General features: G+C 18.0%; 4 protein-coding genes across 4 annotated transcripts; 3 read left to right on the plus strand and 1 right to left on the minus strand.

The window, feature by feature from the left end:
• Positions 1 to 89: 89 nt before the first annotated feature.
• Positions 90 to 317, plus strand: TIM10 (mitochondrial import inner membrane translocase subunit TIM10, putative; the record flags this gene model as incomplete). Its single annotated transcript, XM_028677259.1, has 1 exon — positions 90 to 317. One exon carries the CDS (start codon positions 90 to 92, stop codon positions 315 to 317), a length of 228 nt encoding a protein of 75 aa, XP_028533666.1.
• An 840-nt stretch (positions 318 to 1,157) lies between these two features.
• On the plus strand, positions 1,158 to 2,521 carry PRELSG_1101100 (conserved protein, unknown function; the record flags this gene model as incomplete). Its single annotated transcript, XM_028677260.1, has 3 exons — positions 1,158 to 2,204; positions 2,291 to 2,371; positions 2,498 to 2,521. 3 exons carry the CDS (start codon positions 1,158 to 1,160, stop codon positions 2,519 to 2,521), a joined length of 1,152 nt encoding a protein of 383 aa, XP_028533667.1.
• A 424-nt stretch (positions 2,522 to 2,945) lies between these two features.
• Positions 2,946 to 5,822, minus strand: PRELSG_1101200 (zinc finger protein, putative; the record flags this gene model as incomplete). The annotated part of the gene is made up of 1 exon (XM_028677261.1): positions 2,946 to 5,822. The coding sequence occupies one exon, from the start codon at positions 5,820 to 5,822 to the stop codon at positions 2,946 to 2,948; it is 2,877 nt and encodes a 958-aa protein (XP_028533668.1).
• A 7,268-nt stretch (positions 5,823 to 13,090) lies between these two features.
• On the plus strand, positions 13,091 to 17,125 carry PRELSG_1101300 (protein phosphatase, putative; the record flags this gene model as incomplete). Its single annotated transcript, XM_028677262.1, has 1 exon — positions 13,091 to 17,125. The coding sequence occupies one exon, from the start codon at positions 13,091 to 13,093 to the stop codon at positions 17,123 to 17,125; it is 4,035 nt and encodes a 1,344-aa protein (XP_028533669.1).
• Between the last annotated feature and the right edge of the window lie 880 nt (positions 17,126 to 18,005).

Genomic DNA, 18,005 nt, shown 5'->3' on the forward strand with positions numbered 1-18,005 from the left:
ATATTATTTAAAAACAAAAAAAAAAAAATTTTTTTTTTGTGAAGTGTTTTTATTAAAGAAAAAAATATTATTGTATTTTTAGTAACAAAATGAATGATAATATTAGTAAAGTAAATAGTACAGTTGTTGAATTATTAGGTATGTCTGATTTGTTTAAACGAATGCAGAATGCTTGCTGGGGTAAGTGCATACCAGATGTAAATGATTCTTTTTTATCAGTAGGTGAAACAAGTTGTGTTGATAGATGTGTTCATAAATATATGGAAATACATACATTAGTTGGAAAAAATTTACAAGAATCTCAAATTTCAAAATAGAATACGAACAAAAAAAAAAAAATAAAAAGAAAAGAAATAATAATTTTTTTATTTTAGATACATATAATATTATATATTATTTGCTTCTATTTTTTAATTTTATAAATAACTTTAAATTCTTTCTTTACTTTTTTTTTTTATACTGAAAAATATTTATAATATTAATTTTTAAAATTTATGATAATTATTTTCTAACAAAATTATTATTTATTTTTGTTTTCTATAATTATTTTCTTTTTCTTTTTTTTATATATATAATTAATATAACTCCTGTTTGTGTATACTAAAGTAATATTTTATTATTTTAATAAATTTTATAGAATTTTTTAACTTAAATTTTCTTTTTTTTCGTTTCTTTTAAAAAAGTAAAAATAGAAAAAATCTGTTTTTTATTTTTATTAATAAAATTTATAATATCTATATTATTATAAAAAAAAATATGATTTTTTATTTTTGAAGTGTTAATGTGTATAGAAATAAAAAAAAAAAAATTATATATCAAGTTGATAATAGTTGTATTTTTCTTTAGTATTTTTTTCATATAAAATAAAAATATATATATAATAAATAATTATATATTTTTCTTTCATAAATATTATTTCTTATAATTTAAATATAGTATGTTATATAAAAGTATTATTAAGTATAATTATACTTTTTTTTCTTTATCATCATAGATTTTATTTTATTTTTTTATGGTAATAATTTAAATTCTTTTTTGTTTTAATATGTTTTTAGTTATTTTTTAATTTAAATTTTTATCTTTTTTTTTTTTTTTTTTTTTCCTTTTTTCTTTCTTTTAGTAAAGTGTAAATGGTTTTATAAAATTAATTTATTGTAATGTTGATAAAATTCTTCAATTGTTTCATCAGGTATAATAATTATTTTCTATTAAAGAATTACGTTTTTAAATTTGAAAACAAGAGATATTATGATTCGCGCTTTTTCAGAAAAAGTGTTAGGAGATTACTTCACTTTTTTTATAAGGAGGTTCATCCAGATTTAACTAGCAATTTACCTGATGATTTGAAAAAAGTAAATAATGAATCATTAAGTGTTTTAAATTCATATATAGATATTTTAAGTCACTCAAAAAAAAATGAGAATAACATGTTTATAGGAAAAAGCTTAGTATTTTTTAAAGTTTTTGAAAATTCTGAAAATAAAATAATTAAAGGAAGATATAAAAATATTATAATTAAATTGCCAACAATATCACATAATTTATCTATTGATGAAAAAGAAAAAATTACTGCAAAATTAATTTATGATATTAAAAATTCTGTTGAAAAAACAAAAAGAAAAAGCATCTTTGATGATAATATTGAAAATATTTACAACATCTTTGATGAAGAAGAAAATAAAAAAAAAAGTGATATTAATAATATATGGGAAGATTTAACTAATTATGTAAAAGATACAGAAGCGTTATACCAACCATCTGAAGAAGAAATAGAATTAAAAAGAAGAAAAAAGAGTTATTTTTATTATATAAAAAAAAAATTAGAATCAAAATATCAGAAAATAAATCATAAAAAAAGAAGAAAAACAAAAATACAAAAAATTAATGAAATTGCGAGTAAAATAGTTCAAGAAAAATTTTCTCATGCCAAGCATCACACTTATGATCAAACATTAGTTAAACAAAGTTATAAAATTATTCAAAATGGGTATAATCCCAATTTAATTTTTTTTCATAAGGATATAAATGAAAAAGAAAAAAAAAAAGGAATAGAAAATTTATGTGGCATGAATTTAAAGGATGATGCCGATAAATGGTTATTAGAAAATTGTCTAAAATTATTGAAAAATCATCAAACACCTATTCCATTAGTTATCTACTCTGAAAAAAAAATTCAATTATCATCAACATATGGATTTATATATGTAATTATTACTTTCATAATACCATTATATATATATATTATCTTTATATGCATATTGTAATATTTTTTTTTTTTCTCTCCTTTTAGATTCCTTATGACTTTTGCTTAAATGATTTATTTGCATTCTTAGAAAAAAATGTTGATAAAGCAAGGAGTATTAGAAAAAAAGTTATAAAAATAAAATTTAAATAAATTAATAGAAAATAAAATTCAATAAAGATTAGTATAATATAATAACCAATTATTTTATAGTTAAAGAATAATATTATTTTTATTATTATTTTTTTTCTACAGGTGATAGAAAGCTTTGAATTATGATATAAAAAGAGAGAGAGAAAAAAAAAAGTTACTTAAAAATCAAGTTATAGAAGATTAAAATTTTTTTTTATTTTTTTAAATAAAGAAAAAACATCTATAAAATTAATTTAAATTATATTGATTTAATTAGAATATTAATAATTATTTTACGTTTATTTAATTTTATAAATATTTATATACTTAAGAATGTATATATATATATATTTCATAAAGTTTAAAACAAATAAACAAAACATAAATTATATAGTTAAATACGAAAATAAACAAAAAAAAGGAAAATATAATGCATATATATATATCCTGATATAAAAACAAGAGAAAAAGTTTTATTTATAAATTATGGAACAAACTATAAAAAAAAAAAATAGAAATTTTAAATAAATTAAACTATTAATAAGAGATACTATATTAAAATATACTTATTTCATTTTGTTTGAATAGTTAATATAGTATTAGCTTGAACTTTTCGTTGTTCATCTTCATATGATATTTTGTAAACATTTTTAATGTTATTTCTACAGAAGGGACAATGAGGAAGGGCATCTTTTGATTTAAGAGAATTTATTATCAATGATCTTATACATGTTTCACAAAAACCACCATGCATACATGGATATAAAACAACATTTTTGCTTCTTTCATCACAAATTTCACAGTATTCTAATGTAGAAGAATTTAAATCATATAATTTGTGACTGTTGCATGTGTTAATATTATTACTCATAGGCTTTTTAAAATCTTTATTTTTACTTAAATATTTTTTATTAAAGATATTTCTTAAGTTAAAGATCTTTCTTTTTTTGTTCCACCATTTTGTATTATCTATTTTATATGAATCAAAACTGTCTTTATTTTTGTTATTATTACTTTTACTTAAATTGCCTGACGCAATTTCACGATAAATATGTTCGTTTATGCGAACTAAAGTTATCACTTTTACACTTTTTTTTTTATTTTCAATTACATAAAATTTTTTTTTGGGGGGTCTATTTGATCTTTGTGGTTGTGAATTTATTGCTTGTGCTTGTTGGACATATGAATCATTTAAAATGTCAATTAGTAAAACAATAACGGTTACAATTATAGTAATAATTGCAGATTTATGTACATTTAATAAAATGAAAATACATGCAAATAGAATATTTGCCCCAAATAAAAATTCATGGAAAAAATTAAGTAAAAAACAAATATTAGAATAATCATGATTACGTGCTTCACTATATTTCCTTAGAATTTTACAGAATACAAATGATAAAAAGCATAATAAGGAAATAATCCAAACAAAATATTGAAAATGATAATTAAAAAGAGGATCAACGTCATGTAACCACCAAATAATACAATCATCACCCAATATTATTTCTAGGATTAATATAGTACAAACAGACCAAACATATTTAGCTAAATACATCCTTTTACATGATAATGACAATTTATAATCTCTGTAACAAGATAGCAAAACAAACTCATAAAGAATTCTAGACAAAATTAGTGCAATACGAACAAAAAAGAAAAATAAAGTTAAAATTAAAAATAATTTACTAATTTTCAGGTATTTATTTGAAAACACAAATAAAAATATATTATTTTCGTTATTTTTAAGATTTCTTGTAGTTATGTCATTACACCGAATAAAAACAGATTCATTTACTCTATAAACTATTATATCTTTTCTCTGCAATTCTTCAAAAGCTCTTATTGTGTTTTCGTATAATTTTTCTATATTTTCATGGTCTGCTTTGTAGTAATCCATTAAATTATTACAAGTTACTCTTAATTTTTTCAATAGTATACATAAGTTATTATATATCATAAAATTACCATTATTTATTTCTTCTTTAATTATATCATTTGTTACTATTAAATTATTTAACTCTTTTTCATCAAATTGATATAAAAAATTGGTTAAAAACATATTATTATAATGAGATTCTACTAATATTAATTTACTGTCAATTTTTAATTTTAAAATGTTATTATATAGCAAAGAAAATTCAATACTAAAAAGAATAAAAATTATAAGTATAAATAATGATGTTCTAATTATTTTACTCATATTATATTCTTCAAAATTAGGTTTTATTTCATAACCAAACATTTTACTTAAAAAGCGGGGTTCAGGTAAATGTTCTTGTTCTCCATTATTTTCATTTTCGTTAGTATTTCTCAAATCTGCTATTGTTAAAACATAATAATCTAATTCTTCAGAATTTGAATAGTTTTCATTTGAATTCCTACTTCTAGCAGTATTATTTAATGTACCATTTTCATTATTCGTATTGGAAAAATACTCACTTTCTGTGTTAATATTTATATTATTTGCATTTGGAACTAGGCCATTTACATTACTTTCACCTAGAATTATATCATTTATATTATTTTCATTTGAATTAATCATATTCATATCATTAACACTAAACATATTTTCATTTTTGGTATTATCATTTGAAACATTTTCATTTACATTATCTACTTTTAAAATGTTTTCTTCTTCTAAATTATTTTTTAAGGAAAGTGATTTAGTAGAAATATTACACAATAAATCATTTTCATGATTTATTTTGTATTCATCCATTTTTGAGTTGTTCTGTATATTCATTGTTTCTTGATTATTCAAATCATCACATTCTCTCTTTTTTTCTTTTTCATTATTGTTAGTAGTGTTTAAAGGTAAGGAATATCCTTCTTCTATTATATTATTTATAGAATTATTATTCATGCATTGCTTATCACTGTATGTAAAAATATTACTATTATTTTTATTATTAAGATTATTTTTCTTACTTAATTCATTATTTATACTTTCATTTATTAAATCATTATTTTTATCATTTGAATTATTGGAAATAATAATATTGATATTTTCACTGTTTATATTATTATTTATATTTTCATTAATTTCATTAGCATGTGAGTTTAAAAAATTATTTTCAGAACAAAATATTTCCACTGTTTTAAAATTCTTCTTCAATTTTGAGTTACTTATTTCTATATCTTGTATAAGAGTTGTAATTAGATTATTGTTGACCCCTTCCTTTTGTTTTTCGTTTAACATCAAACTATCACTTACATCGGAAATAGAACTTTTTGAAGTGTTATGTTTATAATTATTAAATTCACTTTTATCATTTAAAATAAGAAAATTAGAAGATCTTTTTCTTTCTTCATTTCTTTCGTGTATATTTTTAAAATTCCTCATTTTGTCTTCATTTGTATACACATTTAAATTATTTTTTATATTACTAATATCTTTCTTATTAGTGTGATCTTTTTTTTCACTTCTTTTTTGACTAGTTTTCATTTCACTATTTTTTAAATATATATTACTTTTACAATTTAAAGTAAAATTTATATAATTTGCTTTTTTTAAAATTTATATCATTATCATTTTTTCTTTCATTATATTTATTTCTTATAAGAAAGATGCATATAATAGTATAATAAAAAAATTCTTTCTCTAGGTTTTAACAATAATAATTTAATTTGAACTAATACCATTAATTTTTCTTTTCTTTTTTATTTGTATTAAAAAAAAAAAAAAAAAAAGAGAAAAATATACAATTTAATGTATATATATATATATATATATATATATTTTCCTACACATATATATATATTAGTCTACTTAGGAAATAAATTAAAATAACAAACTTAAACAACACAAATATCAGTATTAGTTAAAATTAAAATCTTTATTATGCAAAATAAAAAAAATTACTTAAACTAATTACTTAAAAGAGTTGTAATATTTATATATCAACATTAAAAAAAAAAATAAAAATAAGATAACATTTATTTTAAAATTATAAAGAGAAACAAAAAGACATACTTAATCATAAAATTTTAAGCTTATTTTTTTTTTTTCTTAAATGTGTAAGATATAAATATTTCAAATGATATTAAAAGAATGGCTATAAATAGAAGTTTATTTTTTCTGTATTATTTTATACAGTTTTTTTTTCTTTTTTTTTTTTTTATTAATTTAAAATATCAAATAATTCATAATTAATGATAGTGTATATTTAAATGTGTAAATATATATTTTTACATGATTTTGAAAAAAAGTTAAAATAAAAAAAAGCATGTACTATAAATTATTTAAAAATATTTTTATAGTTATATACATTTGAATCAATATTTTTATTGTCTTTTTTTTTTTAAAAAATAGAAAACTTTTTTTTTTAATATTCAAAAATTTTCTTATTTAATTACTTGGACTTGACAGAAAAAATTTAGAGGTATTTAGATCAAAAAAAAAAAAAAAAAAAAAAAAATTAACAAAAATGAAAAAGTTTTGTAAATTTTTATTTTTCTTTTATATTGTTATTTTTGTTGCATGTGAATTGAATCACCTAAAAAACATGTACTAGAAGTGTGCAGATACATTCATATCTTGTTTTTTCTAAGAATTTTTAAGGAAATGTAAAATGTTTTTTTTTTTATTTTACGTCTACAACTTCATTTTAATATAAATATATATGTATATTTAGATGGGAATTATTTATTTTTATTTTTTTCCTTTTAAAAATTAATTATTCAATAACATTCACGGTTTATTTTATGTTGTATTTTTATTAACATTTTTTCTCTTTCACATGCTTACATATATTGTTTAATTTTTATAATTGGTATTTTTACCATTTTCTTTTATTAATTCAAATATAGAAGTATACATATATTTAAAAAAAAAATATTTCTTAGTGTTAATCATGTAAACTTTTAAATATTTAATTAAAAAAAAAAAAATATACTAAAGCATAAAAGAATTTTCATTATTAGTTCTTTCTCCAAGAATAATAAGCTATAAAATTAATCAACATAATAAAAATTTAATGATATAAAATAAGTAAAAATTTAAGTATAAACATGTTCAACTAATATAGAATGCTCATAATTCATAATGTATATATATTTTTAACTGTTTTTCTCTTTTTTTCCATTATGTTAATGGATAATGAGAATTTTTATTTTTAAAAATAACGCATGATTCTGAATTATCTCGTATAATTTGACAAGTTTCATTTAAATAAATAAAAATATATGTTAATAAAAAATAATATTAGAAAAAAAAAATAAAAATATTTTTAAATTAATTTCTAACATGATATATATATTTCTTTTTAAATTACCTAAAAATGTTTTATATATTTAACTTCACAATTTTTTAAAACGGATAATTTTTTTATATGTTGAAATTTATTATAGATAAGTGCTTTTGATAATTTTTTGTTAGAAAATTATTTTATTTTTTTATTATAATTAAAAAAAAATATTTCTTTAAATATTATTTTTAAAAAATTAATAGATGTATTTATTTTTGTTAAAAGACATAGTTTTATTAGGAAATTCATGCATATTTATTTTATTATCATTTACTTAATACATTTTTATGAACACTTTTCTGATTATTTTTACGTGCTAGATAAAATTCTTTATATTTTTAATTTTTTTTTTTTTTTCTATATTATTTTTCCTTCAGTGAATTGTATTATTTTTAAAAAAAAATGTATCTATTATATAAATATTAAAAAAGTAATCAAAAATAAAATCCAAATGGTTTGATTCCTTGTGAATATATTTTACACTTTTTGAAAACTTTAAAAGAAAAAAATTCTGTTGTTATACTTTAAGTTTATTTAAAGTTTACGTGCAACTTAATAGATCAAAATTTAAGATTAGAATAAAATATTAAAATTATCTTATTGAGAAATATAAATTATAAGAAATTTTTTCATTATTATACAATCATTAATATTATTGTTACTTTTATTCTTATTAATATTATAATTTCTTAAAAGCGTTTCGATTCAGAATATGTTTTTTTTATATAAATTTTCAATTTGTAAGAAAAAATATCTTTATTTTTAGAAGTAATCTAAAATATTTAATATCAGAGTAAATTTTTTTTTTTTTTTTTTTGTAGAATTTTTAGTATTCGATCATTATTATTATTATTTAAAAAAAAAATAAAAAAAAGGTTTATGAATTAAGGAAAGTATTAAAATTTGAGATATTAACTAAATTATATTTTTCGTATCATATGTATTTATATAAACACCAATAATTATTATATAGATTTATTTAATATAAGAAAGGAAAAAATAAAATAGTTTCTTTTCTTTTCTTTTCTTTTTTTCGTTCTTGTATGATTGCTTCTATATTTCTTCTACACATTTCTAAAGGGAAATTTTAGTATGTTGTATTAAAAAAAAAAAAAAAAAAAAAAATATTTATATATATTTATGTTCCTTTTCTTTTTCTTGGAAGACTAAACTTAGGAAAAGAAAAAATAATAAACTATTTATTAAAATTTATTTTCTTAGTAGTTTTTAAAATTTATAGATTTTTATTTTATTTCTTTTTTTTTGCAATTTTGTTATTGTTTAGTTCTTATGAGGACTTATATTTTTAAACTTGTCACTGATTATAACTCATTTTTATTATAGTTTAATTTTGTTTTATTTTATTCTATGTTAATATATTCTTTATAATTTTATTCTAGTGTATTTTATTACATTTTTATATTAATATATCTTTTAAATACATAATTTTCTTTTCTATTAAGTGGATATGTTATTTCATTATTAAAAAAAAAAACTAAATAAATCAAGCAATAAGTATGAAGTAGATTTTTTTTTTTTTCTTTAAATTCTTTATAAAATAAAAAACTAAAACATAAAAAGTATCGTTCATTATTTGAATATAACAATGATTAAATATATATAATTTAAAAACACCTTGTTCATAAAGTTTTAATTTATGCTAATAGATATTTAGAAAAAATTTATTAGTCAATTATATTAAAAAAATATTATAAGTAATAATTTAGATTAAAAAAAAAAAAAAAAAAATTAAAAACAAATTTATACTAATGATTGTAAAGTTTTAAAAAATTAAAATAAGTAACTTAAATCTTATAATTTGCATTACTCTAAAATCAATATATTAGAATTTTATCTTTTGTGATATTGCTAATTTTTATTTTAGTAAAAAAAATAAATATTTTTTATTGATTGGTACTGGATAATATTTAGTAACTATTTAAATAAAAATATTAATTAAAAAAAATTACTTATATTTCACAAGTTGCATTAAAATATAAATACATTTTAAATATATATTTATATTTGTAATAAAAAAAAAAAATAAAATAAAATATGAAATATACATAAATTAAATAATAAAAGGGGTAAACATATTTACATAAAAAAAAATAAAATAAAAATAAAGAGAAACTATTAAAAAATATATGGGAATGCACTCTTTCATAAAAGTTTACAAAATATTAGAGCATTTTTCTTCATATATTATGTATAGACATGATATAAACTAAAATTTCTAAGTGGTGCATTACCATTTTAAGAATATTTAAAAAATAAATATCATATCTCTTCATTTATTTAGAAGAATATAGTAGAATATTTTATTTCTATTTTATTTTTTTATGAAAATATAGTATACGAAAATACTTGAATTTCAGTTTCTTCAATAATAATTATGAGTAAGAAAAATTATAAATCTTCTTAAGATTTTTTTTAATGTAAAAAAAAAAAAAAATTAATAGAAACAAGAATTTATATTTAAAGAACACTTTATATATCATCTTAAAATAAAATTTTTTAATATATAATTTGTAGAAATAAAGAATATATATACTTTTTTTTTATATGCTTATGCCCTTATTACAAAATAATGAGAATCGAGAACATTTTAAAGTTCTATATTAAAAAAAAAATAATCTTAGTATCTAACTAATTTTATAAAAATTTAGTTATAATTATTAAAACATTTATGAAAAATAGTAATATTTTAAAAAAATATTATATATTTTAAAGCTATAATATTTCTTATTTTATTTAAGCATTTTTATATATGCCTTAATAAAGATTGTTTTTATGTAATTCTAGTTAAAAAAAAAATTGTATCTAGAGCATTATTTCAATAAAGACATATACCCTTTTATATAAATGAGACAATTAAATATTATATAGTATATTCTTATATTTTATAAATACGAAAATGAAAAACTAAAATATACAATTCTTAAAAATACTAAATCATATATTTTTATTTTTTCTTATTCTTAGAAAACCTAAGAAATATTCCTATCATCTTTAATTTACATGAAGAATACTAAAAATTAAAAAGAATAAATAATAATAATTTAAAATAAAATAAATGATAATAAAAATAAATAGTCATAATAAAGACTTTTATAAATTTAAGATTGCTTTTTATTATTTTTTAAAGAATATTAAAAAATTTTATATGCACCATATTGCATAATTCAAATTAAACAAAATAATTTTATATCTTTTATTTATTCTTAAAAATCTAAAGAATACACATTAGTTGTATTAAAATATAATATACTTTTCTTTTTATATTAAACCGATAAAAAAAAAAAAAAGAGAAAATTGCATTTTTTTTTTTTATAATTTTTTATTAGATTATATTAAAATATATGCAGTTTTTAATAAGTATGCTAAAATTAATATAGTAATAAAATATAGCTATTTAAATTTTTGCTCAATTCAATTTATTTTTTATTGCAAATATGAGCATATGGATTAAAAATACGAGTGTTTGAATTTTTTTTAAACATTTTTTCTTTTTTTTATTCTTTTTTTTTTTCCTTTTATTTTCAAATTTAAAATAAAATATTTATTTATATTTTAAAAAGAAAATGTTTTATTTTTTTAAAAATACACATAAAATATCCTTAGAATAATACCATCTATCCAAAAAAATGAAATATATATTCGCAAAAAAAGCGAAAAATAAAGAAAATTAAAATATTTTTACAATTATATACAAATTTTTTTTTTATGTAGTGCACAATATGAAAAAAGTGCATGTTTTATATTTTAAACAATGTATTTTTACAAGAGAAATATATTAATATAAAGAAAAAAAAATACAAATATGTGACCCCCTAAAAAATCATAAAAAAAGTTAAAGAAAAAAAAAAAATAAATAAAATGGAAAAAAAAAATATTAATTTAATAATTTGCAAAAAAAAAAAAAAAAACCTAAAATTAGCGAATAATTTAACCCTTTTAGTAATGTGCATATAAATACATGCAATATCTTTTGGCATGTAATTAATTAATATTGTATACATATTTTTCATTTAACATATAATAAAAATATATCTATATATATATATATATATATTACCTATATATATATATATACCTTTATATAAATGTATATATATATACATATATATATATATATACACGTATATATATGTATAAATATATATATATTTATATAAATAAAGATATATATATATATATTATAGATGTAAATATAATTATATATCTATACGTATATGTATGTATAGATATGCATATATATATATATATATATATATATATATATATATATTTTTGCTAATTATATACTCTTTTGATAATAAATAATTCAAGAATCTTCGCAAATATAAAAAACGATTTATTAAAATTTCTTTAAAAATTAAAAAAAAAAAATTTTATTATTAAATATATTTTAGCATTATTATTGTTTTTTTTACTTTTTTAATATTAAAACATGTTAATATTACGTTTTTTTTTTATGTATAAAAAATAAATAAAATATATTTTTGGTGTGCTGTTTGTATTTTTTGAGTACATTAAACATTTTTAAAATATAAATATAAAAAAAAAAAATAATAATATGAAATATGTCATATAAAATGAATATTATGTAAATTTATTATTTCAATATTCTAAATTTGATAAAAAAAAAAAAAAATAAATGTACATATTTTTATTACATATATTTATATGCATATTGTATATATATATGTTAATAAAAATATTATATGCAACAAAAAAAAAATAAAATAAAATAAAATAAAAAATAAAAAACAGAATATGTATTTTAAATTAATATTATAAAATATATATATGTATATATATATATATATTTATATATTTATATATATATTATATATAAATTAAAAAAAATATTAATTTATGAAAATTTTTTTTAGATATAAAAGCACTGAATAAATGTAATATTTCTTACATTAAAAATATAAATATATAAAATAATAATTAAATTATTTTTTTTTTTTTTTTTACTTTTTTCCTTATAAATTTTTTAAAAAATTACATATATATATATATATACTTATGTATGTATATATATATCTAAATGCATCTAAAATTAAAATAAAATATTTCACTAATGAAACATAAAATTGCACAAAAAAGAAAAAAAAAAATGCGCACACATCATTTATGCACCATTTATATATATTCATTGTATAATATTGATTTTTATAATATGTTTTAATAAATCACGTGGCAGTGCATATATATTAAAAAAAAAAATAATAATAAATTACTTTTATTAATATATATAAAAACTTATATGTATGTATAGATATATAAATATATATATACATACCTTTTTTTATTTTTACATTTAATTATTGAATATTTCAGACTCTAATTATATGGTTTATTACATGTAAATTTATATATACATCATATATATATATATGTATGTACGAATGTGTATATATAATTAATATAAATTTTATATATACATTTTAAAATGGAATTCTTAAGCAATATATATGATAAAGTATTATCTGGTTATGTATTTACTGACGTATTTATTTATAAAGATTGGCCAGAAAAATTTTTAGGAAAAGATATTAAAAATAGTAATGATTCAAAAATTTTGAATGAAAATCAAGAGAATATAAAAGAAAATTTAGAAGAAATATTAGGGACATTTTTAAAAAATGGGAAATTTTCGGATTCCCTTTGGATAAGAGATAAGATATTTATAGGAGATGAAGGGATTTGTCTTTTAGGAGAAATTTTAACTATATGCCAGATAGTAGAGTTTATAGATTCAGAAGATATTAAAGAAGTAAAATGTAATGATCAGTTTAAAAATAAAATTTTAGAAAAATTGAAGAGAAAAATAGTTAAAAAAAGAAATAGTGATATTTTAGAAGAAAAAATAAATTCCAATATAGCTATTTGCAATAGTAATGATAATTCAGATGAAGAAGATAATAATGAACATATTGATGAGGATGAAAATAAAAATAATGATAAAAATGCTGTATCTAATTTTGTTGAAATGCTCAGTGAAGGAAAAATGAATAAATATGGCTTTTGCGAATATGATCAAAAATTTAATGACAGATATCATTTAAATAATAGTAATGATGACGATTCTTCTTCTCCTTTAGAAAGATGTATATTAAAATTATCAGAAGATTTTCGTCATAAATATATATGTTTATTACTCAACACTGGTGGAAGACAACAAGTACGTATATTACGATTTAATAAAAATTGTGTAAATACCAATAAATTATTAGATACACTGAAAGGGACAGTAGCTTTTTTAAATGAATTGCGGTTTTTATTTAAGCATTTCAGATCGCAAGTAGTTTTAAAAAATAGAATATGCCGCGAATTTTATGCTTATATTAAGTTTCATAGAGGAGACCCCAATTTTAGTGGAACAAAAGCAATAAATGAATTCTTTAGTTCTTTAAATGATAATGCTGTCGAACCTTTATTTCTCGGATTAAATGAACAGTATTTGAATTTGTTAGAAGAAGCAATATCTTACTGTCCTATTGCAACATATTCATTTTTTAAAAATATAAAGCTTCTTAAAAAAATAAATGTAAATGCTCCTAGACGTACATGGAAAGCAGTATGCAATTTACAAAAGGTATATAAAAATTTAAAAAAATTAAAGGAAAAATTATCCTTAGAAGAAACAAAAAGTATTTCTGATGAATTTAGATGTTCTTCTATTATTAATCCTTCAAAAGATGAAGATTTAGTTAATAAGAATAACGACGTAAAGCTGTCAGCACCTCAAGGTAATATAAATTCTAATGAAATAAAATTGTTTTATAGAAAAGAACTAATATATAATAATAATATTAATAATAATACTAATAATATTACTACTACTAATAATAGTAATAATAATAATAATAATATTAATAGTAATGCTAATTATATTAATAATAACAATATTAATAGTAATAATAATAATAATAATAATAATAATAATAATAATAATAATAATAATAATAATAATAATAATAATAATGATAATAATAGTAATATTAATAAAAATAACAATAACAATAATGATAATAACAATGTTAATAGTAATAATAATAATAATATAAATAATAATATTTGTATATCTAAAGAATGTAGTAGTATTATTATATGCAATGACAAAAATAATAAAGATTTATTTTCTGATAATATAGATAATAAAGAATATTACGATAAAATGTATAATAATTCATTAGATTTATGTACAGAAGAAAAAATTTCTAAAAGTTATGAGATAAATAAATTAAATGACACTTGTTTATATATTACTTCAGATGAAGAATCATTACAAATAGGAAAAAATAATTTAAATTCTGGCAACGAATTAGATGAAACAAATCAAACAATAGACGAAAATAACAAAACGTTGTTAGATGAAAGTAACAAATCAGTGATAGAAGATAACTATAAAACTGCAGAGGAAATCGATAAGATAGTAAATCAAAATAGGTTAGCAAGAGAGAATTCAATAGATGATCTAAGGGTTAATATGGTTAAATTATTCAAAACATATGGTGGCCAATGTCGTATTGGAAAAGTGCAAGGAAGATGTGAAGATGCTACTTTTCAAACAGACGTTCCACCTGCCTTTGGAATTTTTGATGGTGTGGGTTCATGGAGTTTAGAAGGGATAGATGCATCAAAATTTTCTATTGGTTTATCCTTAGCTTGCCAAAGAGAAGCAGAAAAATTATCAAAAAATTTGAATGGTTATGCTAGAGTATCTTACAATACTATAATTAGATCTAAATTATTATTAAAAAATTCTCTTGAAAGTGTAAAAAAAGAATATGCTGATGCCTATGGTAGTTCTACAGCTATAGTTGGCATATTAGATGAATATACAGGAAAGTGTGGTATATCATCTTTAGGAGATAGTGTATGTATGATATTACGAAGGGAATTTTTACCAGGAGATATTAATTTTGAAAGAGAATCATATCCCAAATTTCCTGGAGAATCATTTTTATATTTTAATGGTAAAGGACGAAATCCTTCCTTAATTAGAAAAATTATTTGGAAAACTAGTGATCAAAAATGGGAGAATGGTGCACCTTATCAGTTATCAAATTTGCCAGACAGAAGTCAATGGAAAGATTTAGAAGATAGAGGATTGCATAGTTTTGTGAGAATTTTAGAAAAAGTTGACATAGATGGAGATTCTCCAGATATGGCATTATCTCCTCCTTCTGAAATTTTATGTATGCCAGGAGATTTAATATTATTAATGAGTGACGGCGTGAGTGATAATTTATTTGATGAAGAGATAGAAGCTTACTGCACTTTTGCTATTAGCCCAGAGGAAGCTTGTGAGTTAGGAGATCCAAGTGTATTTACTCCTGCTCAAGATATAGCTTATTCTATTACTAATATAGCTAAAAGAAGAAGTGGAGATAAAATCCATTGTAAACCTTTTTATCCTTTCGTAGGAAAATATAGAGAGCCAAACAAGGTTTATAAAGGTAATAAAGTAGATGATATTTCATGTGTAGCTATATGGGTAGTTTGCGAAACAGAGGATAGTGTGAAAGATTTTGTAAAGAATCCTAATGAACCTTCCACCTTAGAAACAGATAAATATTACAGCAATAATTTTATCCAAAATTTTAATAAACTTACGGATATGTGTACTCCAACTAAAGCTTTCATTAAAGAAAAAAATAAGATTGATCGTGTAAACTTACAAAAGGTAAATGTAGTACCTAAAAAAAATACAGCACCTGAACAATATGGAGAACAGAATAGTGAAAATACTTCCAATTGCCAATTTGCTATGAATTTTTTTGATACTTCAGAAACTCCCATAAAATTCAACAAAGCATCAGAGAATAAATTTCAAGACTTAAGTGATATTGTACTGAAAGATGAAGAAGATGGAAGTGATAATAAAAGTGATAGCAATGATAATGAACAAATAAATAAGGAAGAAAAATATGAATCCAATAAATTAAATGAAGATAGTGATCAAGTAAAATCAAAAAAAAATAGTAATATAAAAAACAAGTATGACGATAAAGGTTTTGTAGGAGATGAGTTTGATCATACTCCTAGACAAAAAATGTCAAGTGATAATCTAAATGAGCAAATAGAAAAAATAAATAAAATGTATATTAAAACACCTTTATTGTTGTCGGATAAAATTTTTAAAATGAATAAGGAAAAACAAAAAAAAAACTCTAATTCTAATAAATGCAAAATGCAAAAGCAAATGCAACAAGTTATACCAGATACTCATTATGAAACTCCTATAAAGCAAATGCCTATAAAGGAGAAACATAATGTAGATATGTCTATTAAAGAAAATCCTTTAATGAATGAATTTATCAATAATGAAACACCTATCAAAATAAATAATACTAAAGAAACCTCATTAAAAGTTGATAAAAAAATTATAAAAGCTAAGAGGAAATCTATGTTTAGTAGTGAAAAAAAAGAAACACCCAGTAAAATGAGTTATATGAGAAAGCGTAGTAAAAAAGGATAAAATTATTAATAAATAAATAACAAAATAAATGGAATTCATTTTTTTTTTTTTATTTTTATTATATTTTATTTCTTTTTATTTATTCATATATCTTCTTTATTATTTTTTTTTTATTCATAATATATAAATTTTTTTTGAAGTAAAAATTTGCCTTTATAATTATAGCTTGTATAATAGAGAGAAAATATATATATATATTTGTGTTTTTAAGATTTGGCTAAAAATTTATGTAGTTTATGTATATATATTAATTAAATATTCTTATAAATAAAGAAAAGAAAAAAAATATGTTTATATATACTAAATTATACATATATATTTCTATGTATAAACTCACAAATATATAATTATTTCTTTCTTTATTTATTAGATTTTTGTGAAAATATATATATATATATATATATATATATATATATATATATATATATATATATATATATATTATTATAAAATTAAAATATTGTAAAAATAATTTTTTTATACATATATTTATTTTTTTTTTTTTTTATGCTTTATAATTTATTTTTTATTGTAAATTTTTTTAGAAATTACATAATTTCATATAATCATCATAGATTTTAATAATCTAATTTTTCTTAAAATATGTATATATATATATATATTTTTTTTTATTTTATTGTTATTAATTTTGCTTTTATATGATGTAATTTTTCTATTTTTATTTTTTAAAATATAATATTTTAGAAAGATATCTGTAAGAATATTAATGTTTAACATATTTTTTAAGTAAATATTTTTATTAGTGCTTTTGCGCTTTTTCTTCGTAAATGCGTGAGTGTTTAAGAATATGATAAATTTTGAATGAAAAATTTTCGTTATCAAAAAAAAAATGTATTGCATTATATTTTTGCATATGTAA

Source organism: Plasmodium relictum (genome assembly GCF_900005765.1).
Source record: "Plasmodium relictum strain SGS1 genome assembly, chromosome: 11".
NCBI classification, from domain to species: Eukaryota; Apicomplexa; class Aconoidasida; order Haemosporida; family Plasmodiidae; genus Plasmodium; species Plasmodium relictum.